Below are 27,688 nucleotides of genomic sequence, written 5' to 3'. Positions count from 1 at the left end.
TCCTGCTTCTCAGCACCAGCATCTGCCTCTGATCTCGTGTTGGCCCTCACCTCATCAGTCTTGGAGCCTCAGCCAGTGGGAAGAGCAGGCCGTGGCAGTGTCATTAAACTGCAGGTTCATCTAGTGCCTTATGGGGGAGAGTGTGCGCATCAGATGCAAACTGGTGCTGTTCAGACTCCAAGCCCTGCGGACCTGGCACTCCTAAACAGTGGCCTCCACGTGGGACTCTCCTCTCTTCTCTGCCAGCGTGGTGCTTGGTACCATGTAGAGGTGGGCATGAGTCCCAGCCCTGGCACTCTGTACCCTTGGATGAGTCACTTCACCTCTCTGAGCATCATTTCATCCTTCAAAAGAATGAGAATAGTAGTGCTGACTTGAGAGTAAAGTGCCAGACTCGTCTCAGCAACTACCAATGAAGAGTAGACGAGGGAACTTAGAGACGTAGAGAGCTCCCCTTCCTTAAGAGTGTCTTTGGGCTGATGCAGCTTATGACAATGTGGTGGGCTTGGCGGTGTCAGATCGCACTGTACTAAGGGTGTCTGTGCTGGAGCGAGTGGCTAGCCCCTCTTCTTATTTTGAAACATGGCCTCTGACTCCCAGGAGATGCGTCCACAGCGTGAATCACTCTGCTGAATAAGAGGGCCACGCTCCCTGCGGAAGCAGGTGTCACTCCTTTGTTTGTATTTAGGTTCCCAGTAGGACTTGGTTTTGCTAGAGGTATAAATATCACTGCTCCAGAGTAGTAGCCCAGTGTCCTGTAGCTTAGAAAATTGTTACAAGACTCCCAAAATGTTAACCTTTTTTGACTTAGTTATTTTTCTGATAATCTGTCATTAAGCTATAATTCAGCTGATTTGGGGCTGAAGATATTCATTATAAATGTCTGCTTGCAATACCAAAACAGGGAAAAAGTTTTCATTAAATAGAATAATGCCTAAATAAGTGATGCCACATCTATCAATAGAATGCAGTGTTACATAGTTCTAGAAGAATGTTTTGACTTGTGGGGCCAGCAGGTGATGTGGTTAAGGCATTGGACTTCCATATGGCCAACTAAGGTTTGAGTCCCAGACCAGGTGGCTTGCTTTCTCACTTTCACCTCACCCCCTCGCTCTCTGTCTGTCTCTGTTCAAGTTAAATAATAAGAATAGTAACAAATTTAAATAGTTCTTAAAAAAATGTTTCAACTTTTTTTTTTTTTTAGGTTTTTGCCATAGGGTGCATATGCTCATTGGAGAAAGGCAGAAAGAAAGTGTGAAATCAGCCCTCAGACGGATGGCCATGCTACAGTCCCTTCTCCACTCTTCTCCTGGGATTTTGGGCATGCACGCATACATTTCCAGCTTGATTTTCAAGACACCAAGTCTGGGATTTGCACCATGTTTGGACATGTGAGAATCCAACACCTTAACCACCACACCACCTGCTGGCCCAATATTTAGACTTTTTAAGACAGGAAAATATTTAGGATAAGCTGGATGTAAATTATATGGTATACTTAAATATTTAAAGGGAAAAGTGTTTATAAAAAAGGATTTAGAAGGACCAGCAGATGGTGTAGCGATTGCATTGCTGGACTCCCACGTTGCCAACCGCAGTCTGAGTTCCAGACCTGGTGTCTTGAGACTCATGGCAGGTGCGTGTGCGGTGCATGCCCAAGATCCTTGGAAGAAAATGGAGAAGGGGTTATAGCTTGGCCATCCCCCCTGGGGGATGTTTTCTTACTTACCCTCTCACTATCTGTCCTTTTCTCCCTCCAGTGAGCACACATGCCTTAAGGCAAAAATTTTATTATCCAATTAAAAAAAAACATTAAGATCTGTCTTAGTGAGAGGGTTTTTTCCTCTTATTTGTCCCAAAATTATTTAAAGTTTATGTGCTCCTTTCATGAATGAAAGAGATTAAGCATGACAAGCACCCTCGACAGGATACGGTGCTGAAGTCTCCTCCCACACGCTCCCGCCTTTCCTAGTCACCCATCGTCCAGAATCCAAACCCAGGTATCGTGCTACCCCTGCCCCACGACAGCCAGCCTTCCCCACATTGTTACACACTGCAGTTCATGGTTATGTGTGTGCTGGGGGAAAGCTCAGGGGGATCAGTCAAGATCACAAAGCTGGGGGCTAGACAGTGGCTCAGCAGTAAAACACAAAACTCTGGCAGGTGAACCCACGTGGGAAGGTTACAGTTCCTATCCTGAGGCCTCCTTGAGTCTGACAGGCACTTGTGCCCATGATCTGGACTGGCGGAGGCTGAGGCCCAGGCTGAGGGTGGATCACAGTCAGGACCCTGTTAGAAGTGCTGTCTCTCTGTCTCTGTCTCTCTCTGACTCATGGAATAAACTTCTTTTTTTTTTTTTTTTTTTTTGAGAGAGAGATTTTTGCTGTAGGGCACATATGCTTGCCGGAGAGACAGAGACAGAAAGCAAGAGATCACCCCCTGGGATGGCCACACTGCAATCCCTTCTCCGTTCTATTGGATTTTGGGCATATACACATATGTACTTGGCATGAGTTTCAAGCTGCCATTTCCTGAATTCGAACTGCTGTCAACCATGTGGAAGTCCAGTGCCTTAACCACTATACCACCTGATGGCCTCAGTAAACTTTTTTTTTTAATTTCAAAAATCTGAGGGTAGGGAGAGATACTATTGCAAATCCATATAAGGGGGGGGGCAGGAGAAGTACTTTTTTCTTGATATGCTTATATTCTTAAATTTTTTTTTTTTTAGAGGTTTTGCTATAGGGTGCATGCACTTGCCAGAGAGACAGAAAGCGAGAAATCACCCCCCCAGGGAGGATGGCCACGCCGCAATCCCTTCTCCTTTCGGGATCTTGGGCATGCACACATGCCCAGCATAAGTTAAAGCCACCAGGTCCGGGACTCAAACCATGGTCAACTACATGCGAGTTCAGCAACATGCCTTAACCACTACGCCAACTGCTGGTCCCAGTTCTTGAAATCTTTTTACCCACCTGTGTTACTTTCTAATAAGGATAAAAAACAAAATTACTGTCATCTAAACCAAGTCATGATGGATGACATTCTCGGTTGAGCGCTATAATGACTTTGAGGCAGGACAGGTCCCACTGTGGTTTCAGTTCTGGCTGTGTCGCAACAGTGGGCGCTTAGACTGGCCCTTGGAAGTCAGAGGTGTCTGGAAGCATTTCTTCCAAGACACCAGAATAGATGGGCCCCAACTCTGTGCTGCAAGTTTCACTCCTTTGCTCTCAAGCAGTTGCTGCTCTTGCCCTGGTGTTTGGTCCCTCCCCTCCAGCCCGCCAGGGGACCGGAAGCCCATCCAGGTAATGGAGGTAATGAACAGCGGCATTGCCCTGGTGCTGAGGCTATTTTAATTCCATCAGTTTCTCACAAAAACTGCCACTGGCGTCATCAGCTAGTCTGAGCTCGGCCTGCAGCCTGCGGTGTTGATTTGAGCAGTTAGAGTTTGGGAAAACAGAACACTTCACAGGAGCTCTATGAGGTGATTGGCATCTTCTCTTCTAAACCTGGGCTCTTAAACTCAGGGCCTTTCTGGCATTTATCATTCTTTCTCCCAGGGAGGCACCCAAGAATAGGCTGAAGTGTTCGGGTGAGGATCGTTTCCCGACTTGGTAGTCAGCAGCAAGGTCTGGGGACTATGTAGGAGAGCGTATGGGCGGGAAGCTGCATCTGGAGGACGTGGGGTGGGTCTCCAGACCCTTCTCTCCAGGGATGCTTTCCTCTCTACCCTGGGGTGGCTTCAACAGGAGTTTGGTTCAAGAGTTGCTGTAGAGTTCCATATGAACTTCTTTGGCCTGTGGCCGCTTCACAGAATTCGCAAAGTATTCTGTTACCTCCGGGCCCTTCCCAGCCTCAGAGGTGCAGCCACAGCCGGCTGCCATCTGCCGTCTATGTAAGCTCCCAGTGAGAAACTGAGCGCAACGACGAAAAGCTGCCCTCCAGGGGCTTCGTGCTGTGGCCTGAAACTTCCGGAAACACTGGGAGGCCTGAGTGCCGGCCGTGATGTGGTCAGATTGAGCACGGGACAGCCAGAGCGGGGGCAGCCCGTGCCCTCGAGCAGGTCGCTGAGCCCGTGCGGAGTGGAGCTGTTGGCTGTGAGCTGCGGGGCCAGCACCGTGAGCCCGTGCCGCCCAGCCATGTGATGACAGTCGCCCTGTGCTGCCATCTGGTGCCCTTTTACCTGTGCCGTGCTGGGGGTTTGTGTGCGGTATTTCACTTCATCCTCGACCACTTTACAAGCAGGAAAATCAAGGCTTAGAGACGACAATGATGTGTTTGCAGTCACAGAGCTAAGGGAAGAGCTGGAGTGCCGTCCCTACCGTTTCTCTCTGTTCCTGAGGGCTGACCCTGGTGAGCGTTCTTACTTCCCTGTGGAGGATGCAGACAAGTTCCTCTTTTCCTGCTTAGTTGGAGATGACAGTGGCTCTTGAGCACCAGTTTCAGGCACGGCCTGGTCATTTTGGTGTGTGAGGACACTAAGCCCAAATAATAGTCTGCAAGGTTAGTGTTACTGCTCCTGATTTGGATGAGGAAGAGCAATCCTCAGCAGTTAGGTCAGCCGCTGGGACTCACAGTGGAGCCACGCTCTTGTTTGCTAGGGTTGGTACTGCGAGGATTCAAAGAACAAAAGGACCTGCAGCAGGCGGGAATGGAGGGGAGTGACCAGGGAGCACAGACAGAGAGAGTTAAAGAGATGTGAGGTGAGGGGGAGTGTCCCAGAGGTCCGCTCTCTGACTAGGCCTGCCTATTCCAGCCCTCATCTGGTTCCTCCCTGGCCTCACTGGAGCCAGGCGGGGACATGTGTGAGCTGGCAGCCTGACAGTCCTCAGCACTGAGGCCGCAGTCAGCCAGGGTGGCCTAGGACACATTGGGATGGGAAGGTAGGTACCATAACTTGGCCCTTCTTTTCCAGGCTGTGAATTTTTCAAGGAGTATAAGGACCGGGATTACATGGCCGAAGGGCTCATATTTAACTGGAAGCAGGTATGAGCATGAACGTTCACCAGTGGGGGCCTTGTGTTGTGAGGGGGGGGGCAAGGATAATAGCTAGCGGTCTTCTGGGGAAGATTGTTATCTTTTTCCTCTTTTTTCTAAAATATTTTTAAAATTTTATTATCATTATTTTTATTTAATTTGTTATAGGGCACATGCGCTCACCAGAGAGACACACAGAGAGAAATAGACAGTAAGACAGCAAAGCCACCAGGTCTAGGACTCAAACCACGAATAACCATGTGGGAGTCCAGCGCCCTAACCACTGTGCCACATGCTGTTCCCTTCCTTTCTCTTTCTTATGTGAGTCTCCTTATTTCTTTCTCTACTTCTCCTCGAATATGCATGTTACATTTTCATCACATATACATTCCTCCCCCCTTTTAATTTCTCCTTTTTTTTTTTTTTTTTTTTTTTTTTTTTTGAGAGGTTTTTGCTATAGGATGCATGCGGTCGCCAGAGAGACAGAAAGCAAGAAATCACACACACACACCCGCCCCCTATAGGGGATGGCCATGCCACAATCCCTTCTCTTCCATTTTCTCGGGATCGTGAGTTTAAGCCACTGGGTCCAGGGCTCGAACCATGTTCGACTGACTACATGGGAGTCCAGCGACATAGCCATTACACTAACTGCTGGTCCCATTTCTCCTTTTCTTTAAAGGAATTTTTTTGAGGGGGGCAAAATAGAAAAGTCCTCTTTCCTCTTCTGTCTGCTAGAGACAGGGAGCAGAATTCTGTCCCCTCCCCAGTCGGCAGGAGCAGGCCAGAGGTGGCCGGAACCTGCTGGAGGCTGGTTGCAGATTGTTCCTGTCCTCGTCTGCAGCAGGCACTCAATGTCTGACTGCAAAGCTCCACTCAGCTGCAGGGATCTGGTCACTTTGACTTGTAAGCTACGTCATCCCTGGGACAGCACAGCATCCAGAGAGGCAGGTGCCATGGAGGGACATCTCAGCCCGCGTCTCACAGATGTCTTCTTGTCCCCAGGACTATGTCGATGCCCCATTGAACATCCCCGACTCCCTGACACACTCTCTGAACATTGACTGGAGCCAGTATCAGGTGAGGGCCCTGACGTCAGCAGGGTATGATAAGAGCGGGGGACTCAGGGGATCCCTGCCACCGGCCCCAGAAGACCTGCATGTAGATGCCTGGCAGCCTGGCTATGTCCTCAGATGCCTTCAGCCCCCCGACCTTTCATAGCTCAGGAAACGGGGAGCTGCTCATCTGTTTAACTCTCTCTCCAGATTTGCTCTTGGCCTAGAAATCCAAAGCTTTCTGAACGTGACTCATTCAAAGATTTGCATCCACCAGGGGGTTCTGTTCCAGAGGGCCTCATGGAGTCTGCTTTTCCAGATCTGGGCTTTAGTGACTTTTTTCATTTCTTTCTTTTAAATGTGTGTTCTGCGGAGGAAGCACAGAGCTGCCTGACCTCATTCGATTATAGAAACTTTAAAATTACCCCATTATGTTTCCCTCTCTGTCACTGTCCACCATTGAGGGGCCCCTGCTCTTACCGGTGGGTCCATCTCTTTAGCCACACAGCTCAAGGCTGCCAGCCGTCTGCTTGCCCCTTGCTTCAGACAGGACAAGTGCCCTTGTTCTTCCTGCCACCTTCCTAGCGTCCTGTTCCCTCTGCCCAGCTGCCACTTCTTAGCCCCCTCTTGTCTGCTGACACACTGCCCTTCAGAATTTGGCTTGGGTGTTTGCCTGAGGTGACCCCCCAGTAGCCTCCTCTCCCCATCTCTGGAGGGCTAGCTACCTGCGTGTACTTTCCCATTAACCCCCTGGGCACGTCTGTCTTGGAATTTTCCACTGGCTTGTGTCACTGATCTAGAGATCTGCTTCTGAGCTCCAGGAGGATGGGGGACCCCAGCACAGAAATGGGCACAGGGCCTGCTGCTCAAAAGACAGAGCCAGTGAAAACAGGCTGCCGTCCTGGCACTTCCTGCCATCCATGTCTATCCCACCCAGCCTAGAACGTCCTCATCTCAGAGGCCCCCCTCCTGTGTCCGGCAGGAGGATGCTCCCATCTCACCTGCACCCGTGTCCTGACGGCAGCAAGGTCTGTGAAGGCAGGGCCGTGTTTGTCTCGTTATCTGTCTGGGCCCTAGTCACGAGGTAGAAACTCAGCAACTGTTGAACGAAGTTGGGTGATGGCAGGTCTCCCCTACGTGGAGTGCGCAGGAGAGGGAGCCTTAGGAAGGGGAGCAGCCAGCTTTGTCTGTTGTGACCTGGAAACCTGCAGCAGAAACAGGTTCACGGGGGACCTGTCCCCTGGTCTCTGCTCCCAGGCTGTGCCTGGACAGATTGAGGGGGCGAAGGAACCTGCAGGCTCCTTGTGTGCAGAGGTCTTAAACTGGCCCCGCCCCTCCTGGCGTCTCCCTCTCCGTCTCCCTCCTCACATGGGTACAGACTCAGTGATGAGCTGCTCTCCTGGTCAGGAGGAATGTTGGGCTGCGTGCGCGGCCCTGGCCAGGACGCTGGCCTCTGTAGGCCGGAGTCCTCGCGCACGAGGAGCTCTGCCTAGCCAGTGGTCCTGTACCCTGGCCCTGGCAAGGCTCTGTGGTCTTAAGCAGATGACTTCGCTTCCCCTAAAGGGGAGTCCGCACCCCTGTTGGAATTCGTGCGCAGCCTCTACTCTGGCACCGTGTGAGCATGTCCCCTGAACTGGAATACCAGATGAAGTGCAGTGATGGTAATTAGTCAGCAGGCTGCTCGCTGGCTGACTCAGGGACGCTTCCCGATAAGCTTCCAGGCACGATGGCAGCAAGACCCGAGTGCTGGAGGCGGGCTTCTGCCATGAGACCAACCCTTCAGTGTTGCTCAGCCATTTTGTCTCAGTGGGCTTCCTGCATCCTGTTCCTTGACCAGGGGTAGGCCCTGCCTTCTCTATCCTGTGAGCACTGGGGTCCCAGGGCTCCCTGTTAATCTTCACCCTCCTGCCAGATGGTCTCATCCCTCGCCCTCTGACCCACACCTACATAACCTTTCCCAAGTGTCCCTTTATGCAGCTTCTCAGACTCACGCCATCCAGAAGGGAGCTGGCTGTAGCTCATGATTTACGTAGCTGCTCAGACCAGAAACTCAGGCTGTTTGCCCACTGCCCCCATCCGTGAGGTTCCGTCAGTTCTCCATTTCAGAGCCCCGGTGAGACTCCTGCCCTCCTGCCTCTGTCTCTTGTGCCCTGGCTACTCCGGGCCACCGTCGTTGTGGTGCAGCCATGTTGAGGATGGACATAATGGCTGCGTGGTGCTTAGGGTGGGGCCTAGCAGGCGGCGGGTGCTTAGGTGACAAAGCAGGGCTGTCACTTTCAGCCCCACCTAGACCCACCGTTGACGTCCCCTCTTCCTCAGAAGGCAGCCCAAGGATCCCTCGGTGGCCCACCCAGCTCCACGCCATCTGGCCTGCCTGTCCATGTGAGGTCCTGTCCTACAGCCCCTTGAGGGACGGGGAGGGTGCCCTCTCCAGGTTCTGCTTTCCTCCCTTGCCCTGTCACCTCCTTGGAGAAGCCTTCAGGGGAGGCTCCGCGGGTCGCAGTCCCACAGCGTCCTTGAGGCTCTCAGGTAGCACTTGCAGTGGTCCAGTTTCATCCTCACTCTCCCGTGACCCTGCACAGGGTTGTGTGTCACAATCTTGACGTGACACTGCAGGGTGATATGCACGACCTCAGGGTGGTGTGGCAGCCGTGTGTGTGCCTGCCACTTCCCAGGTAACCGGCCGCTTCCTTAGAGGTGCACTCCTTTCAGTACCCAAGACCCTTGCCTGCGCCCTGAACAGACAGGGAGGAACTTCTGGGTGGCCATCGTAGCTGGGCATGCCTGTGGCTTTCCCAGTCCTCCGTGGGCCTCTGCAGGTGCCTCCTGGTCCCTGAGCCCTCTGCCTGAGCAGTGCAGACCCAAACAGTCTTCCCCTCTCACCCCACTCATCTGGGAAAGAGGCAGCGTGACCGTCACCTGTATAACAGGCTCCAATTAGTGGCCCCAGGAGGAGACCTCATTGAGAGGTCATTGGGCTGGGCCTTCGAGGAGGAGTAGGAGTTTGCCAGCCAGGGGGAGGGTACTCTAGGCATAGATGCATCAGCAGAAGCACGATCCTTAGCTCTGCTCCCAGAGGCGACTTTGTGGGGCATGTGGAACCAGAGTGTCAGGCAAGCCCAACATGTCCCGGCATGTCTCCCAGGCCCTCCTCATGTCCAGTAGCCACTCAGGCTTCTGTTCCTTCCTCTGCTGTTGCAGAAAGTCCCTGCAGTGTAGTGTGTGACCAGAAGCGTGGCCTCTGGAGTCTGGCAGGGCTAGATTGGGCCCTCAACAGTGTGACTTTGGGCCTCTGCCACCTGCCCCCCAGCCCCTAGAGCTGGCCATGTCTCCTGGCTGTCAGCGGCTCTGGGTAGTCACTGTGGCTGTTGGTGCCCCACAGCTTTCTGCCCCTCCATGGTCCTCAGCCACTGCCACTGCCACACACCGGCCCACCCACCCCTCCCTGGGCCGTGCGCTGTGCGGCTCTGCCTTCCTACTGCTGCCCTCACTCGAGAGCATCCCAGCTCTGAGGAAGTCTGCTGGCAGCCGTGTGACAGGCATGCCGAGCTGAGGCCCCTCGTGCTACTACTGGTAATGACTTGGTTAGCACAGCGCCGCAGCACTGTCTCTGGAGCTGCTGAAAGTGGGTCAGAACTCTCCAGGGGCTGTGGGAGGGTCGGTAAATGAGCCTGTTTTCAGTTCCTGGGAAAACCACTCCAATTACAGGTGCCGTGTTCCCCTCCCCCTGGGAGGTGCTCTCTGGCTGGCATGCACCACCCTCTCTGCACAGCCTGGAACACTGATCAGCAGCTGGGTCTTCAGAGAACAGAGGCTCCCCCGCCAGTGAAGAGGGCACTGCAGAACTGGGTCAGGCCCCTCCGCAGAATTCCAGATTCTGAGTGGGCTGCTCCTCAGAGCGTCCAGGCTGGACCTTTTGCTCGGGCTAAAACAGAGATTCTGTTCTCTGTCCAGCTCTTTGCTTATTTTCCATCTCCCACTTCACGAGCCTACTGTTTTAAAAGATTTTGTCTGCCAAACAGACTGCATTTTTTATTCATCAAAAGACAGTATGCTGTGAATAGCAGTAAAAAGCAAATAAAACATGTTTGTTGAGAAGATTGGTATTTCACTTCGTTCCTGAGATAAGAGGGCAGGTGAAAGAATGATTCTTTCCGTTAGGAGATGGGCCCCAGGCTCATGCACGTTTCCCTGTATTGACTCAGCTGTGCCAGGAGCTCGGGACTCAGGTCACTGACATGTGCTTGCCTGACAGCCACTGCCACAGGTCGGGAGGGCTGTGGGTACCAGGTCTCATCCCTTTCCTCTTCTCACCCTCACATTGGGTTAGGATGTGCAGAGTAAGGGGTTCCTCAGGTGAGGGGTGCGAGAGCAGTGCCAGGAGCGCTCAGGTATCTGCGTTACCTTGGACTTGAGGCCTGTGGCCTGTGTCCGAGGGCCTCATGTGCTTGTTGCCCCAGAGTAACTCTTAGTATTTATTTTTAAATTGGTTATAGGGTGCCTGTGCTTGCTGGAGAGAGAGAGAAAACGGGAAATCACACACACACACACACACACACACACACACACACACACACACAACCCCAGGGAGGGCATGACCAAGCAGCAATCCCTTCTAAATTCTCTTGGGATTTTGGGCACACACATACATGCACGTAGCATGTTCCTCGAGCTGCAGGGTCTGGGACTGGAACCACACAGTCGGTCCTGTGGGATCCAGCCACCTTAACCATCAGGCTACAGCTGGCCCAGCAGTGTATTTGTTAAGTACTTTAAGTTCCAAGTCGGAGTTCATACCATGTCCTACACTTCTTTCTGTCTTCTCTAACAGAGTTGGGACCTGGTGCAACAAACACAAAACTACCTGAAACTGCTGCTTTCCATAGTCAACAGCGATGGTGAGTCTGTTCCTGAGCCCTCAGGGCCTTCAGCATCTGGCTGCACCTGAGTCCTGATACTCAGGCATGCTCAGTGGGAGAGGGGCTGAGGGATTCCCTGGAAGCCCACAGGCTGCCTGGGCCTTGCCCATTGCTAGATTATTCCACATCTGCCAAAGCCTGGAACACATCAGGAACTCATCTGACCCACGCACAGGGTGTTTGCCTGGCTCACTTGACCTTTGAGCTTCGGCTTTGGCGGGGGCAATGCTGGGATGGGCCCCTGGCTCAGACAGATGAGGCCCAAGAGAACCAGGCCTGGCTCCCAGTCTGGTGTATACAAGCCTGCAGAAGACCTCTTTTCCAGAGGATCATCCCGCTGTTTGGTTCTTTCTGTGGGACTGACCTGTCCTGCTCAGTGTCTCCAGGGAGGAGAGCGGACGTCTGTGGGGTTGTGTTTGCTTGGGGAAGTGGAAATGTATTGGCTTCTGAAACTAAGAAGGCCCAAGAGCAGAGCTGAGTGGCTAAGAAATATCACAGAGAAGCTGTCTATTTCTCAAAGCCGCTGGCGGCCATTCCAGACTCGCCTCTGTCATGTTAGCTCCCCTGGAGGACAGAGCTGGCTCTGTCCCTGGAGCGCCTGTGAAAGTCTCTGCTTGTGCTCATTGGCCCAGGTTAGATCAGGTGACCAGAACTGCAAAAAGAGTTGTCCCCTCTGGCCCAGGAGGTCAGCATGGTGTGGCGGTTAATGTGCTGGACTCCCACATGGCCAACCGCAGATCAAGTCCCAGACCTGGCTGTTTCAAAACTACCTGAAACTGCTGCTTTCCATAGTCAACAGCGATGGTGAGTCTGTTCCTGAGCCCTCAGGGCCTTCAGCATCTGGCTGCACCTGAGTCCTGATACTCAGGCATGCTCAGTGGGAGAGGGGCTGAGGGATTCCCTGGAAGCCCACAGGCTGCCTGGGCCTTGCCCATTGCTAGATTATTCCACATCTGCCAAAGCCTGGAACACATCAGGAACTCATCTGACCCACGCACAGGGTGTTTGCCTGGCTCACTTGACCTTTGAGCTTCGGCTTTGGCGGGGGCAATGCTGGGATGGGCCCCTGGCTCAGACAGATGAGGCCCAAGAGAACCAGGCCTGGCTCCCAGTCTGGTGTATACAAGCCTGCAGAAGACCTCTTTTCCAGAGGATCATCCCGCTGTTTGGTTCTTTCTGTGGGACTGACCTGTCCTGCTCAGTGTCTCCAGGGAGGAGAGCGGACGTCTGTGGGGTTGTGTTTGCTTGGGGAAGTGGAAATGTATTGGCTTCTGAAACTAAGAAGGCCCAAGAGCAGAGCTGAGTGGCTAAGAAATATCACAGAGAAGCTGTCTATTTCTCAAAGCCGCTGGCGGCCATTCCAGACTCGCCTCTGTCATGTTAGCTCCCCTGGAGGACAGAGCTGGCTCTGTCCCTGGAGCGCCTGTGAAAGTCTCTGCTTGTGCTCATTGGCCCAGGTTAGATCAGGTGACCAGAACTGCAAAAAGAGTTGTCCCCTCTGGCCCAGGAGGTCAGCATGGTGTGGCGGTTAATGTGCTGGACTCCCACATGGCCAACCGCAGATCAAGTCCCAGACCTGGCTGTTTGCTTTCTCACTTTGCCTCTCTCTGGTCAAATATTTAATATAATAAATAAAATCAAATAATTCTTTCAGACCAAAATTTTAAAAACATTTTATGTTTAAAAAATGTTTGAAAAATAAAAAGTTCTTTCTGGTCTCTAGTGCTAGGCAGTAGCTCTCGAGCTGGGGCAGTACAGCTCCTCCAAGGACTTCTGGAGCCGTGTGCCTAGAGTTGGGTGTCAGGAACCAGCCAGGTGGTGGAGGACCATGGCACGTGGAAGGTGTTGGCCAGGCATGGGAAATGTCCTGCATGGTGCAGAAGTGCCCCCCGAGAAACAGCAGGCAGGGACAGGTGGGCAGCCCCACCTATGCCACCTGGGCAGAGCAGAGTGGCCTCGCCCAGGAGCGGGCCCACTGAGGGCTATAGCCAGAAAGGAGGATGCCCTGGACAGAGACAGACGCCACGTCCCACCCGCTATGGGACTAGGTTGGAGAAGAAACTTGGGGAGGCCCACCTGGGGGAGGGATCGAGGAGTGACCGACCCCCTCACAGCAGGCCAGGTGCTGGCACTTCCCGTCTCATCGGCTCCTGTCTGATTCTTTTCTGGGCCTCCCCTGCGGTTCCTGAGCAGACGACAGTGGGCTGCTGGTGCACTGTATCTCAGGCTGGGATCGGACCCCCCTCTTTATCTCGCTCCTGCGCCTTTCCTTGTGGGCTGTGAGTATGGATAGGCCGGGTCCTGGGGAGGGAGCCCTTAGGCCTGACCACACTCACCCCTGTGGTGCACTGGGCTTGTCTCTGGAACACAGTGATTTTGGGTGAAGGCCTAAAGGCTGAGCAGGTGTCGTGTTTAAGCACGCTCTCTGGGTGGTGGGTCAGCCTGCATTGCCTCTGGCCTCGTCGTGGCTGAGCTCCTGCAATGAGAAGACTTGGACCTGGGACGGCAGTTTCCTGGTCCTGTCACAGCTCCACGGTCTCTTCCAGGACGGGCTCATCCACATGTCCCTGAAGCCTGCTGAGATCCTCTACCTGACTGTGGCCTACGACTGGTTCCTCTTTGGGTAAGCCTTGGTGACTGTTCCTGTAGGGCAGTGGACAGCTCCCGGATGCAGTCCGAGGCAGGGATAACCCCACCCTAGGGAAGGATGAGAGGTTGATCAGGACCCAGCTGTCTTTGGGGGCCGGGTCCCAGGAGCTGGCCTCATCTGCTCATGCTGACCTCATCTCCCTTTTTCAGGCACATGTTGGTAGATCGGCTCAGCAAAGGAGAGGAGGTGAGCACCACTGCCGAGGGGGCGTGGGGGGAGGCGGTTCCGTGCGGGTGCCCTCTCCTGCTCGGCAGCACAGGGGCTCCAGTGATGGGCCTCAGTCACCCTCCACAGTGCAGTGGCGACATGCCCACGCAGGGGTGTGAGCAGTGTGCAGCTGCCCAGACCTTCCTGTGTGGGCTCTCTCCCCCTTCCTCATGGGCAACCCTGTTTTCTGCACTCCATGCAGGAACCAGGCTACAGGGCTCACTACTGAAACTCAGAAGCACCTCCTGTCCTCCTCTCCCTCACACCCACTCGGCCAGTTTTCAACATGGGCTGTCCCGTGCATGGAAGTCCTGCCCCAGTCCTCCCCGCCGGCTGCCTGCAGGTCCCCTCCTGTGTGACCACTTTTCCCCTTCCTGTCCTCATGCCCTGTTCTGCAGCCTTTGCCCATTCGGCGCACAGGTCTGCGCAAAGCCCCTGCTTGTCCTGCTTCCTGCCCGGGTGACCTTGGGCATGTGCTTCACCTTGAGTCTCCTGGTGTGATGCATGCCGCCTCCCTAAGAGGAGGAGTTGGTGCCCACCGGGGTTCTTCCTCCCTGCACCCCTGTCCTCTGAAGCATCTTTCTCACCCTCCTCACCCTGGCTGCCTCCTTCTTGGGCATCTAATCTCCGCCACCTCCTTTTGTCCCTTCCTTTCAGCGGCTCCCCCCCTTCCAAATCTCTTCTTCGGAGCACTTATCACATCTGTCAGGGCTGCAGAGCTCATAAGCCTGTTCCCCCGAGGCCTCCTTGAACCCCAGCCACTCTGGCATTGAGTCGGTGTGGAAAGCCTCTTTGTAGCCTCCTGCCTGGGGCTTTGCCGAGCTCCTTACTGCCCTCTCCCCCTCCCTCCACAGCAGGCCAGATTCTGTCTTCAGGGGCTCAGCTAAGGAGGGGCGCTAAGCCAGGGGGTGCAGAGTTAAATATCTTGGCATCTCTGAGCATAGACATGAGGGTATTCACATCGGAGTGTTGTTTTCCCGGTGTGGGCCTTTCTCTTACCCTCACCAGACACCCCAGGCACTGAAGCTTTAGAATAAACAAACAAAAAAACCAGGTCTACTGAACACCGCTCTGTCCCTCCCAGCCTTTGAGGTTCAGTGAGCACATTAGCATATTAAAGACTAAAAAGTCTCTGGGGGAAGCACCTATTTAACTTTATGTAACACAACATTTCCATACTGTCTGACCTGGCAACTCCCCCCCCTTGAGGAAATCTTATAGGCTCTGTGGGAACCAGGGATATGTATTTCTGTGAGTGAGGGGTTCTTGGGCTGCACTTTGGGGCATCCCTGGGGGGTCTGTTTACAAACCAGAGATGTAAGCTCAGGGGCTTTATGGAGGCCCCTGGACTGCAGCACTGGCTGGAAGGAGAAGGAGAGAATTTGCTTCAGGAGGTGGAGAGTGCAGCTTGAGGTCAGGATCCTGCTGCCTACACCTCATCCTCACGGCTCCTGAGCGAGGCAGGCTCTGGGCCAGACAGCGACTACCACAGTTCTCCTGAACTACTGTTTCTGGATACCCCTCCCCCAAAATATCCCTTTCCCAGCCATTGCTTTCCTGCCCTCAGATCATCTCTCTTTGAGCTGTTCTTCCTTGTTAGCCTTGCTCCCTGGGGTTCGTTTAAGAGGGGTAGAAGAAGAAGCTACTATTCTCTGCCCTTTCTAACAGCTTGAGAACACACATGTTGAATTTGAAAATGTTTTCAAGAGTCACTGGCTTAACTTGCAGCATTCCCAGGAGGGAAACGCCTCCTTTCCTTTCTTGACCCAGCACAAGTGCATCCGCAGACCCCGCTGAGCCCTCTGCACCACCCACACCAGACAGACACCAGAATATCAGTAGGGTCCCCAGCAGGGGATTGGCCAGCAGGCTCGCCATCCTCCCCCAGGCCTTCTGCCCCCTCAGTTCTCTCTCCCTCTTCACATTGTGTGCTACTTTTTTGTCTCTCCTTCAGATTTTCTTCTTCTGCTTCAATTTTTTGAAGCATATCACCTCTGAGGAGTTCTCTGCTCTGAAGATCCAGAGGTAAGCAGAAGCCTGGCACACTCACGATGGGGCAGAGGCACTCCGAGAGGGGCTGCTATTCAGCATGTGGCATCTCACCGCCTGCTCTCTGCCCCACTTCCCTGCATGTTGGCAGGATGGCATGCCCTCCCTGCCTCCTGTCTGAGGCCAGGGTAGGTGTAATTGCTGAGGCCCGCTGGGTGTAAAGGCTCTTCTGCCAGGGAGGCCATGTCGGAGTCAGCCACCAGCTCAGAGGCTTTGGGGGGGATGAGTGGTCTGCGGTGACAGAGAGCAGGGTGTGTTGCTGCCTGGAGAACCAGCCCAAGGACAGGAGGACTCCCAGCCCCATGGCATTCATCCTGCCTGGCCTGCTGCAGAAGGCGTGTGTGCATGCCCTGTGGCCCAGCACCATGCAGCAGGAGTCTCCCTCCAGCCCAGAACATGCAGGAGTCCTGGCAGTCAGTTGCCTTAGGACCCCTGCAGAGTTGGGCCTTGTCTGAGCTTTTTGCCTGCCTAGTCCAAGTTCTTAGCTTGTGGGGCCAGGCTTGGACTGTCAGGCCCCAAGCTGATAAGGAAGCGGCAGGCCTTACGGGCCTTAGAAATCTGCAGCTGGGTATGGGGCAGAATCAGGTGGGGTGGGTCGCAGAAGTGACTCTGGCATTTTGTCACACGCTAGGTAGAACCTGTCTCCGTGAGTTACCAGCGCGTCAGAGGTACTTTCCAGGGGTGGGCGTGAAGACAGAGGAGACCAGCTGGGTCTCATAGTCACTGCTCTGGCGTCTGTTCACAGGAGGAAGAGCTTGCCAGCCCGGGATGCAGGCTTCACCCTGGAAGATATCTGCATGCTCAGTGAGTGCCAGGCCCCAGCCGGCCCTTCCTCTTGCGTCTTTTTGAGTGTAGACCAATTTGAGAAGTTTCCGACTATATTGTGTGGAAGAGCAGGGCAGTAGTGGGAGAAGACGACATGCTGACCGGTGGCACTGGCTTCTTTCAGGACGAAGGGACCGGGGCAGCAGCACCAGCCTTGGCAGCGACTTCTCCCTGGTCATGGAGAGCTCCCCAGGAGCTGCTGGGAGCTTCACCTACGAGGCTGTGGAGCTGATCCCAGCAGGAGCACAGACTCAGGCAGCTTGGTAAGGGGCAGACGGGGGCCAAGCTCACTCCCAGCTGTGGCCCAGGGCCACCAGCCCCAGGGAGCCAGGCTAGAGCCCCAGGAACAAAGAGGGCCCCCGACAGAAGGCCTGAGAGCACAGCTCCATGCCCCTGCTGTCTCTGCTGGGCTTCAGAGGCCAGCCATCTGGTTGGTGAGGGCTAGTGCCCACGGTGGCCTGGGCACACAAAGGGCCAGGTCTCTGTGGGACGAAGAAGCTGTAGGGCTAAGCTGGGCAGAGGGATAAAGGAGTTCCTGGATGAGTTTTATCTGTGGAGGGTGGGGGAGACTTAGAAAAAGGAAACAAAAGGTGAGTTCAGAATGATGACCAAGAACAGGGAAGTTGCTCGTGGGGCGAATCCTTTGATAATCTGAGACCCTGGTGACTTTCCACAGACAAGCAGCTCAAGAGTTTGTGTCACATTTGGAGGGGTCAGTTGTTGAACTGTTGATGAAGGATCATTTTTCTTGGGCTAGCTGGTGACACGGTGGTTGGGGTGGCTGGATCACACATGGCCAACTGTGTGGTTTGATTCCTGACCCCGGTAGCTTGAGAAACACTCCAGGTGTTTGTGCATGTGTGCCCATAATCCTGAGAGGAGAATGATGGGGAAGGGATTGTGGCCGGGCCATCCCCCGAGGATGCTTTCTCATTCTCACTGCCCCCACCCTGCCGCCAATGAGCCCACGTTCCCTGTAGCAAAAACTCTGAGGCCAGCAGGCCAGTGTGTCCCCGGTAAAGACCCAGCCCTCGCTGCGCTGGCAGAATGCCGATTGCGTGCTCACTCCCTTGGCATTCCCACTGGAAGCCAGGGCTGGGCTCTGAGATTCCATGAGGATGGACAGAGGGTTGCCAGGGGCAGCCCTTTAGCCAACGACGGCCCCATTCTTTCTGCTGCAGGAGGAAGAGTCACTCATCCTCTCCACAGAGTGTTCTCTGGAACCGGCCACAGCCCTCTGAGGACCGCCCGCCTTCCCACCAGGGGCTGGTAGAAGCCAAATCTTCCAGCTCCTCCTCCTCAAACCATTCTGACAACTTTTTCAGAATGGGTAGCAGTCCCTTGGAGGTCCCCAAACCCAGGTGAGGAGCTCCAGAGCCTGCTGGTGGAGGAAGCCAGCCTCCCCTTACCCAGGACTGGCCCTTGAGTTCGTATCTCGGGTGGTATCTTCGGACTGGGTTCACTGGCGTGTGGCCTGCTGGGCAGGTAACCAAGGAGACCCGAAGAGGTTGACAAGCTTGCAGGCTGCAATTGGAGGATGGGCCAGTGTCAGGGCACTATGAGGGCCAGGTTACAGAGTGGCGGAAACCTTCCTGGGTCTCTGGCAGAACCCAGGGCAAAGTATAGAGGTTGTGATGTAGTTGGGGGGGGGCGGGGCGGGGGAGGGGGTCAGGGCTGCCTCCGCCTTCACCTGTGGCAGATCCCAGCCCTCCCTGACCTCACGCTGTGACTGAGCAGGTGGAGCTAGCTGCTCCCAGTCCCTTCTCGTTCTCACACTCCACATCCAGATTGGCGGAGCAGAGGGGAGGACAGATCTCAGGGAGCCAGGCTAGGCAAACCTAAGGCAACTGCACACCTGGAAAAGGAGCCGCCCGGCCACATGGACGCCCAAAGGTGTGGGCTGAGTGTCCTGCCAGGAGGGGTCCCTTAGGGGAGAGTAAAGCAGAGTGCTGGGCCACAGGCGAGAGCTGAGGGGCGGGCCAACATTGGGGTCAGCCTGTCCTAGCTGGCACGCTACCTACCGCTTTCTCCATTTTGTACACCAAGGAAAGAACCCTGTGAGCTGCAGTGTTGTGTAAAGCCCTTCTGGAGAGCACAGAGCAGTGTGGGACTTGAATGTCCCATTCTCCCTAGAATTTAAGGGCCTCTTAGCAGAACAGGCGTGAGCTTTGGAGTCCATCCCAGATTCGAGCCCAGCTCTGCCCTGCCAGTGACCTCGGGACTCATTTCCTCCGTGGTCAAAGCCCTGTGATGAGGAACACCCAGAACTTGCGGGACCTCCTCCCATCACCATTGTCTAGTTTTTCTGTGGACAAATAAACATGGTGTAGGAGGCCGGGGAGGGCCATCTCTGACGCGTGGGCAGAGCAAGTGAGCTACAGCTAGGAGGTGCTCGGTGGTGCTGTCCAGAGAGGTCCCAAGTCGCACCTCCACAGGCAAGCCCTTCACCTGAACACTGCCGGGGCCAGTGCTGAGCCCCTTAGCCAGGACCACGGGCCCTCCTGCCCACTAGAGGCTTGGTGGGTGCGGCTGAGCAGGGACGGTGCCATCCAGGGGCTGCGCTCGTCCACATCTGTGTGGGCCTGGCGTGTGTGCCTGCAGCCATGCCATCCTGTCTGCATGTAGGCTGCCCTGAGCACTGCCGTGGGACTGTGGTGGCACTGTGTGGCACGCGCTGTTCTGGGCTGGGCTCATGCTCTTTTCTGCCTGTGCAGAGTGGACAGCTGGAGAGGAAAGCAGGAGACTCCTCTCACTCACTGAGTCCTGTCCCCATCTTCACTGTCCATGCTGCTGGGAGCTCCCACGCCGAGCCAGCGCTCCATCGCCCTTTCCCACACCCCAGCTTTCGCCGTCCCTTCTTCCTGCCCCAACTCCTTTCCAGTTCCAAGATAGTTTCCCTCAATCTCAGGGTAGTTCCCTGCCTGCTCTGACTCCCAACTGGTTCAGGATGGCCACCAAAGCCACCCTGTCTTCTGGAGAGAGGATTTGGAGTGCTGTTTTGGCCTTAGCCCTGTGTCCTGGGGCCTGGCTGAGTCATGGATAGCTGGACCAAAGTGGGTGCAGGCTTTGAAAGGCGAGGGGCGGGCTGCTGGGCAGAATCGATGGGTCTGTTGGTCTGTTTTGAAATGTCCACCTAGAGCCATCCTGGCTGGGACAGGCACAGGCATGAGGTTCTCTTAAATTGGATGCCTGTTTGACAGAGGTTTTGAAAGACTAGTTTATTCAGATTTGGAGCATCTAATTATGTATTTCCATTAACATTAGAATTAATTTAGTCTCTTTTATCTTAAAGTGCCTGAGGGATCCTGTTATTAGCATGCCTGCCTCTTAGGTAACAATAACCAATCAGGTCCTTAATGCAGTAGGCGGAACTGTGGGGAAGGAAGCCTTTTGGTAAGGCTGACAGTCCAACTTCCCCTCCCACCCTCCCACCTCATTCTCGGGGCTCTATAGGCTCCACATTCTACATGCATATTTCCTTTGAAGCAGAATCAGAAGCTTTGTTCAAAGTTAAGTAGGAGGCCTGGTTCTTATCAAGCCCTGACCCCACACTCCTCACTGAGGAGACTGCGGACTTTCTAGCATCGGTCTCACTTCCATGGAGCTGTGTGTCTAGGCCACTGTTAATTCTCACATCCACCCTGTCAGTTCAGATGCTTTCAGGTGGAAGTAAACGCATCTAACACTGATTTAAACAATAGAGGAACTCTACTTCTGTGGGTAAGTGGTGGAAATCCAGCCTTCCAGTGTTGTGGGCTCCCTGTGCCCTTCCCCCAGGGAAGGGGCAGGACCAGTGCTCTGAGATCACCTGCCTCGCCAGTCCCTGGTTTTTAGTGAATTGTCCAGCTCCTCGTGGCCTGAGCTCTATCTGGAATCGGTCTTCCTGTACGGGCAGGGGAGTGCCAGCACAGCATGCTCTGGGCCAGAGGAGGGGTTTGCCCCCACGAGCCCAGCGTGAAGCCAGACTGCCTGACGCGCAGATGCACCTGCTGGTGCCAGCAGCCCGGTTGAATAGCTAAGTAGCCGCAGAGGAACCAGCCCCTGCTGCCAGTCGGTGGCTTTCCCTGGCCGCCACCTGCTCACTGCTCATTGTAAATGATGAGCTCTGCCCTGGGCCCTCTCCATGAGGAAGAAGAGCTAGACCTCTAGGAGCTAGACCTTGTGGGGTGGTGTCCCCCATGGATGTGCTCCTAAGTGGGTCCACAGTCCCAGGCCTGGCACAGTGGCGAGAGGCCTGAAGGCCCTGCCAGCATGTGACCTAGAAGAGGAAGCATGGAGCCCCCAGAGATCTCCTTGGGCTGCTCCAGGAATGCAGAGTCCCTGACTGAGTGATACGGACACACTTCCAGTGTTTAAAAGACTAGACTAGGCTGGGGGACCCCCATTACTAGTGGGGGGGTCCCTTGGGCGGAGGCTGTAGGACCATCTGGAAGCATTCGAGGTAGACTTGTGGACAGGGGTGGAGGATATCTGAGTTAGGTGACAACGAGGGCCCCTCAAAGCCTAAGATTCCAGGTCTGGGTTCCAACCCTGATTCCCTGTGTGACTTGTCATGTCACTCGATGTTGGGGCTCCATTTTTTAATCTATGTAATCAGAGGCTTAACGGGCAACTTCCTAGCTGTCACCTCCGAGCCTTTTATGTCTGTCCTGTCCAATGTTTTCAGCTGGAAGTGACAGAAAACACATCTCAAACTGGTTTAAGCAATGAAGGAAAGCTATTTATATGGCAAAGTCTGTGGAAATTCAGCCTTCCGGCACAGCCTGGTAGAGGTTCCAGCCTGTTTCTCGTGGCCCTTCCACATGCCAGCCTCACCCTCTGGTAGGAGCTCCTGGGATGACGCCTTTCTTCCGTACACTCTTTTCCAGTCATAGGTTAGAAGCTCTGTGCTTTCTTGCACTTGAAGGTTATGAGCTCGTCTGTGAAGCAGTTCCTGAGGCCTCCACCCATACTCAGCCAGGAGCAGCAGTGTGTTGCCCACCTGGATGTGTTTGGTCAGGCCTGGGTTTCCATGGCGGCGGCGCCACTCCTTGATGTGTAACATGGAAAATCATTTTCCATGAGCTCCATTTTTTCATCCCATTTAAAAATTTAAAAAAATTTTTTTAAATAATGACCCTTGCTCCATTATGTTTGGGTTTAAATGAGGTGATGGAGTGGAGCAGTTGTGAATAATGCACACTTACGCTGTCCACACATGCTGAGTTACTGCTAGTTACGGACATGTCCTTACCAGTCATTTATCTGAGGGCCTGTGGGCCATGTCAGGGAACTAACAGCTGGGTATCTCGTAGCTCCCCGTGTCAGGGAACGGCGCCAGGCCAGGCACCATGCAGACCCCTTTATGCATGCCTTGACCAGCTCTGCTCGAAGTGGTATTCTCGTACCCACTTCCATAAAGTACGAGCTAAGAAAAACGCCTGCTCTGCATCACCCTCAGGGCTCTGCGGCAGGAAGTGGGGGCTGAGACTGGGTGCTGTGGGAGTTGCTGAGGAGCGTCCAGCTGAGGGAGTGCGGTGCTGCTGAGAAGCCACCCTCCTGGGCAGAGGTCCGAGACCTGCATGTCCTGGGGTGTGCACAGATGACTTCTGGGCGCTGTCAGCCTCACAGCCCTCTAGGCAGAGGGTAGTTTGGCTGCCTCTGCTCCTCCAGAGTGGGAGAGAACAGAGACTTTTGTGTGTGCTCTGTTTGTCCTGAGCTGGAGGACAGAGCAGAGCTGGTAGGTCTTATTAAGCAGGTGCAGCTCCCTGTGCGCTTAGGCTGACAGGAAGGCTCTCCTCCCTTCTTCGAATGTGCCAGTTCAAGTCCTTCCTCCTGGTGACCTGGGATTTTTAGTGCCTGTCTACCCAACTAGTCCAGACTGGTGTTTCCGAGCATCTCTGTGCCAGCATGGCCCCTTGCTCTCAAACCTGGGAGCTGAATGGTCCCTTTGCTACCCATTCTTTCATAGAAGCCTGAAGTAGGGAGACTTGTTTGCAGCCTGTGGGCTCACTCTTGAAAAACTCTAGGGTCTGGAAAAGATACTTTGTCAACATGAGAGCTTTCTGTCCCTTGGCTTGTGCACCCCACTGCTGCTGCACTGCCTGGTTCCCTAGGCTGTCCTCTGGCTTCTTAAGTGTGCTTCCTGCTTGGCGTCCTGCTTGGACGCTGGGGAAGTGACCCGCATGGGGCACCAGGAATCCTGGAGGAAGGAGAACCCATCTGTAACCCATTCGTCTGTCACTGCCCCCTGGCAGTGTTCTTTTTCCTTCTTTAAATTTTTTTAAAGAATCATTTACTTAATTTTATTAATTATTGTTTTGTAAAGATTTCTTTATTTAATTCAATTTGTTGTTATTATTTTAATTGGACCAGAGAGAGAGAGAAAGGGAAAATGAGAAAGCAAGATGCCAGGCCTGGGACTCAAACCACGGTCAACCATGTAGTAGTTTAGCACTTTAACCACCATGCCACCATGCAGGCCCCCTATTATTATTATTTTTTTTTTTTTTAATTTTTACTGTAGGGCACATGTACTCATCAGAGAAAGATAGAGTTAAAGTGAAAAAAAGTAAGCCACCTGGTTTGGGACTAGAATTGCGGTCAGCCATGTGGGAGTCCAGCACCTTAATCACCACTCCACCTGCTCTGGTATTCTCATACCCCCCTCCAGAAAGGACTAGCTAAGAAACGCCTGCTCTGCATCGCCCTCGGGAGTGTCTGGCAGGAGGTGGGGGGGTGAGATTCTGGGTGCTGTGAGAGGAACTGGGGAGTGTCCAGCTGAAGGGTTGCAGTGCTGCCAAGTGCTCTCTTCTATTTTAATTTTCCAGAGGATGCATACATTCTCAGGAGAGAGAGGAAAGCAAGTGTGCCCCCTCCTACACACACACGGAACATAGTCATGCCACAGTCCCTTCTCCATCTTCCTCTCGGGATTTGGGGTACAAACACACGTGTGCCAGCAGCTGGTATGTTTCTCATGTTGCCAAATCCAGGACTCCAACCATGTGGGCCATGTTGGATCCAGGCGTCTTAGCCACCAGGTTATGGGCTGGCCCAGCAGTGTTCTTTGATTGTCCTGGGGGCATGCGTTACAGCATAAGAAACTTCCCTGTGTTCCCACAGCCCTTCCAACCCTCAGCACTCTGGCTTTTAGCAATCATTTTGCCCAAAAACTGCTAATAGTGGAGATGACATTCTACCCTACAGTTTGGGTGTTTTGGGTTTTTTGTTTTAAAATTTTTATTTACTTGCTCACTTATTTTGACTAGAGAGAGACAAAGAAAGTGAGAAAGCAAGCCACCAGGTCCAGGACTCAGCCTTGGTCAGCCAAGTGGGAGCGTCCAGCCCTAACCACCATGCCACCTGCTGGCCCCCTCTACCCTGCAGCTGGAACAGTAGATAAGTTCTGGAGCCAAGCTGAGCCTCAGAGGGTTGTGCGAGCTGCGAGCTCACAGTGACCCGGAAGCAGCACCGGGCAGGCTTCCCCCAGGAGGCTGACTCTGTGACTGACTGGCTGCCTGGGTTTCTCCATCTGGAAACAAGGAAGCCTGCTTCGTCGGTCCTTGGGGCTTCCACCCACAACAGGCACGTCCTGTCCTTCCTCCCTGATGCTGCCATCGCGCACCTCCTAGAGTTTAGCAGGAGTGATGAATGTGGCACGTCTGTGTATCACAAGGGGTTCCAGTTCCTGGTGGCTTGAATGCAGAAAGCCATCTGTTTTCCTTGGTCTCAAGGTGGTTCTGTTTCAGGACAAATCTGTAGTCAAACTTGAGTTCAAAAATCTGTCCTTGCACTCACTAGCCGTGGCACCTTGAGCAAGTGTCTTAACCTCTCTGGGCTGCGAGGGGGTGGTTAAGGATTGCTAGAGCTGCACTCAGGTGGCAGCTGCTTGAGGATACGCCAGGCCTGGTGACTTAGGGGAGATAGCAGTGACAGATTGGGCATCGCCTCAGACCAGGAGCCCTCAATGCCAGACGACTGGGGAGCCAAGGGCAGTGAGCGCTTCTGGCCTCCCCACACTGTTCATGCTTCTGCCGTTTCTGGGTCCCTGCAGGAATACCTTCTGCTATTCTTGAATTAAAGAATAAAGATCTTTCTCTGGGGACTGGGACCTGGGGTAGCTGATGGAAAGGTCTTGTTTGATGTCTCCCTATCTCCTCCCCAATCCCCACCAGCTGGGCTGCTACCCAGGACAGAGGACAGGGGTTGGCTGCATTTGGGGAGAAGGTGACAGCAGGAGATTCCCAGTGCAACTTTCCCCCCCTACCCCCTATCCCCAAACCTCCATCTGGAAAAGGCCTGATGAAGCTGTCAGGTTCCTGCCTGATTCATCTCTTCCCTCTGGGCATAGCCAGTGAGTTTGCTGGGTTGATGCTTGTGAATACAAACTATGGCTTCTGGAAGGTGCTGCAGAGGAAGCAGGAACCTCAGGGCTACCATCTCCTTGTTCTTCAATCTAGGTCACCCCCCTTAAGATCCTCAAAGGCCTTTTCTCTCTCCTCTGACAGGTTCTCAGTGGCCTCTGGGTTCTGTGTTGCCCACCCTTAAGTCTGGGTGCCAGGGAGCATGGTGATCCTGCCCCTGCTTCCTGGGGCATCCAGGCTTGTTCCTTTCCTTCTGGTGCTGTTGGGATTGTACTTGTGTCAGCTCCTGGGAACGGGCATGCCACAACCCCAGCTTTGGTTCTGGCTCACCTCTTATCACCTTGCTTTGCTCTTGTTCTTCTGCTCCTGCAAGTCTGCACAAAGCACTGTCCTCACGGCTGAGCATGCATCATGGTCTGCTCTTCTTCCTCAATCTCTACTTACCCAGCTTTGTTTTTTGCACTTTCGGAGGACGTGATCGACTTTCAGATGCTCCAACTGCGCCTTGTGGGCATGGCCCAGGACCGCTGTACCTTCCCACCCCCTCCAGGGCCTCCCTGTCAGGCATATGACTGACTGCATCGTCTCCCCTCTCTCTCCTCTCTGCCCCAGATCAGTGGACCATCCCCTGCCCGGATCCTCTCTCTCCACAGACTTTGGCAGCTGGCAGATGGTCACAGGCTGTGGCAGTATTCAGGAGCGGGCTGTCCTGCACACAGACTCCTCTCTCCCTTTCAGCTTCCCGGATGAGCTCCCTAACAGTTGTCTGTAAGTGTCTTGCTTGAGAAGGCAGGATGCTCCCCTGCCCATATCAAACGCCAGTGAGCAATCAGGAGTGCCGCTTAGGAATGAGGCTGAGGCCAGCCCTCCTTGCTGGCCTGGCTTCCCTGCCCGCCCCTCCCCACTCTCTCAGCTGCCGGACTCCTGAGGCGGCCTGTGGGCTGCTCAGGAAGTGCGTTGGGCTGTATGTTCGCTCTCCCCAGCCTCCAAAACCCATCCGCGGGCATCTCGGGTATACCCTACGGGAAAGCTGGCTGGACTGTAACTATAGAAGATTCTATTTCTGTACAAGGCTTTGCCTGACGTGAGAATCCTTTGAAAGCAAAACAGTGGAATGGTGAAGGTAGGTGTGTGGTGGAGGCTGGAGCCAGGATGGCTCCGGGTCAGCTCGAGGCTGTGCTTCTCCTGAGCAGAACGGAGGGTTACTTGCTGTCCAGGCCCCACCTTGTCCCACCTGCTGCTTTTGCCTCTGAGCAAGAAAGAATTGGGTGGAGAGACTAGATCCCACATCTGTGACATCATCTTTCTCCCAGCTCCCAGAGGTGGGCTTCCAACTCTTATAGAGCATCCACCTGCCTTGAGCAGCTGCCTGTGGGGAAGCCACCTGCTTCTCAGATGTGACTGCCTGAGGGTCCTCAGCAAGTCCCCGCCACCCGTTAGGCTGGGTGGATGTCAGACACCGGAGACTCATCCCCAGCACCCAGGTTGTACCCACCAGTGCCGACAGGCTAGAGGAAAGGTGGATTGGGGAGCAGAGAAGGAAAGGGGCCCTGGATCCCAGCTGAGGGCAGGTGGGTCATCCAGACCTTGGGGTCCCAGGATGGCATGCAGTGGCCCCAGCTCTGCAGCTGGGAAATGCCAAAGAGCTTCTGAGGTCACTGTACCTGGTATAGCCCTCTCTGCAGCCGGACCCATAGGCCAGAAACCAGATCTCAGATTTTGACGAATAAAGTATCTGTATTTTTCCGTGGGGACTTCCCTTCAGCCCAGCCTGCCTAAGCCATCTGTGGAGGAAGCACAGACCTCCCTGCACTTACTGGGGGCTGGCCACTGTGACGTAACTGCAGCCCTCATTCCCCAACCCAGAACCTCCCACTGAATGTCTCAAGCAGTGCCCCAAGCCCCGAGCCAACCCCTTCAGCTCTGGGAGTTTCCCAGAGAACTAGTTTCTGCGTGATCTCGGGCTCCAAGCTTGTGGGTCCAGGTGGGATCAAGTTCAGTTCCTGGCGAAGTCACACGTGGGTTCAGCACGTGGGTGTTACTCAGTCCGGATCCTGGTTGCTCTGCTCGCCAGCTGTGTCTTGGGGCATCAGCCTTGGCCTCTGAGTTTTCCAGCCTGTGCCATCTCTTGAGGACGTGGCACCACAGTAGCTCCATTGCTGGCTGTGTCCTCAGATCCTGTCTCCTCTCTGGGTTCATTTTCTTGTCTCTAAATAGGTCATGGTCTCTGCCTTTTGCCCACCAGGAATGGGGCCAGTGAGTGCCTGTGTGGGCCTTCAGGTTCTCTGTGAATATAGACTATGTGAGTCCACTTCCCCATGTCCATGAACGGGAAGGAGCTGAAGGAAGCACAGGGGTCTCCAATCCGGGTGAATCAGTGAGAAAGTAAAGAAGACCTAGGGGCCAGCAGGTGGCATAGTGGTTAAAGCACTGGACCCCACATGGCCGACCGTAGTTCGAGTCCCAGACCGAGTGGCTTAAAAGTCATTCTGGGTGTGTGTGTATATGTGCCCAGAGTCCCAGAAGGAGAATAGAAGGGATTGCGGCTTGACCAGCCTCCTTGGAGGGTGATTTCTCACTTTCCCTCTCACTGTCTCTTTCTGTTTCTCTCTAGCAAGTGTACATGCCCTATGGCAAAAAAAAAAAAAAAAAAAAAAAGGC

General features: G+C 54.1%; 1 protein-coding gene across 4 annotated transcripts in view; it reads left to right on the top strand.

Annotated features, from left to right (window-relative positions):
- The window catches only part of MTMR14 (myotubularin related protein 14), a 57,973-nt gene that overhangs the window by 26,596 nt on the left and 3,689 nt on the right, over window positions 1–27,688 (top strand). For 2 of the 4 annotated variants that reach the window (XM_027773252.1, XM_027773250.1), the window contains 11 exons: window positions 4,916–4,986; window positions 5,983–6,057; window positions 10,864–10,930; window positions 13,145–13,230; window positions 13,498–13,574; window positions 13,751–13,787; window positions 15,763–15,833; window positions 16,603–16,661; window positions 16,807–16,945; window positions 17,864–18,043; window positions 25,640–25,795. In XM_027773252.1, coding sequence (XP_027629053.1) covers window positions 4,916–4,986; window positions 5,983–6,057; window positions 10,864–10,930; window positions 13,145–13,230; window positions 13,498–13,574; window positions 13,751–13,787; window positions 15,763–15,833; window positions 16,603–16,661; window positions 16,807–16,945; window positions 17,864–18,043; window positions 25,640–25,795 — 1,018 coding nt within the window. The remainder of the gene's footprint in view (window positions 1–4,915; window positions 4,987–5,982; window positions 6,058–10,863; window positions 10,931–13,144; window positions 13,231–13,497; window positions 13,575–13,750; window positions 13,788–15,762; window positions 15,834–16,602; window positions 16,662–16,806; window positions 16,946–17,863; window positions 18,044–25,639; window positions 25,796–27,688) is intronic. The other 2 variants (XM_027773251.1, XM_027773253.1) reach the window with 2 other exon arrangements.

Source organism: Tupaia chinensis, unplaced genomic scaffold (genome assembly GCF_000334495.1).
Source record: "Tupaia chinensis unplaced genomic scaffold, TupChi_1.0 Scaffold000333_1, whole genome shotgun sequence".
NCBI classification, from domain to species: domain Eukaryota; kingdom Metazoa; phylum Chordata; class Mammalia; order Scandentia; family Tupaiidae; genus Tupaia; species Tupaia belangeri.
This window is presented reverse-complemented; position numbering and strand designations above follow the sequence as displayed.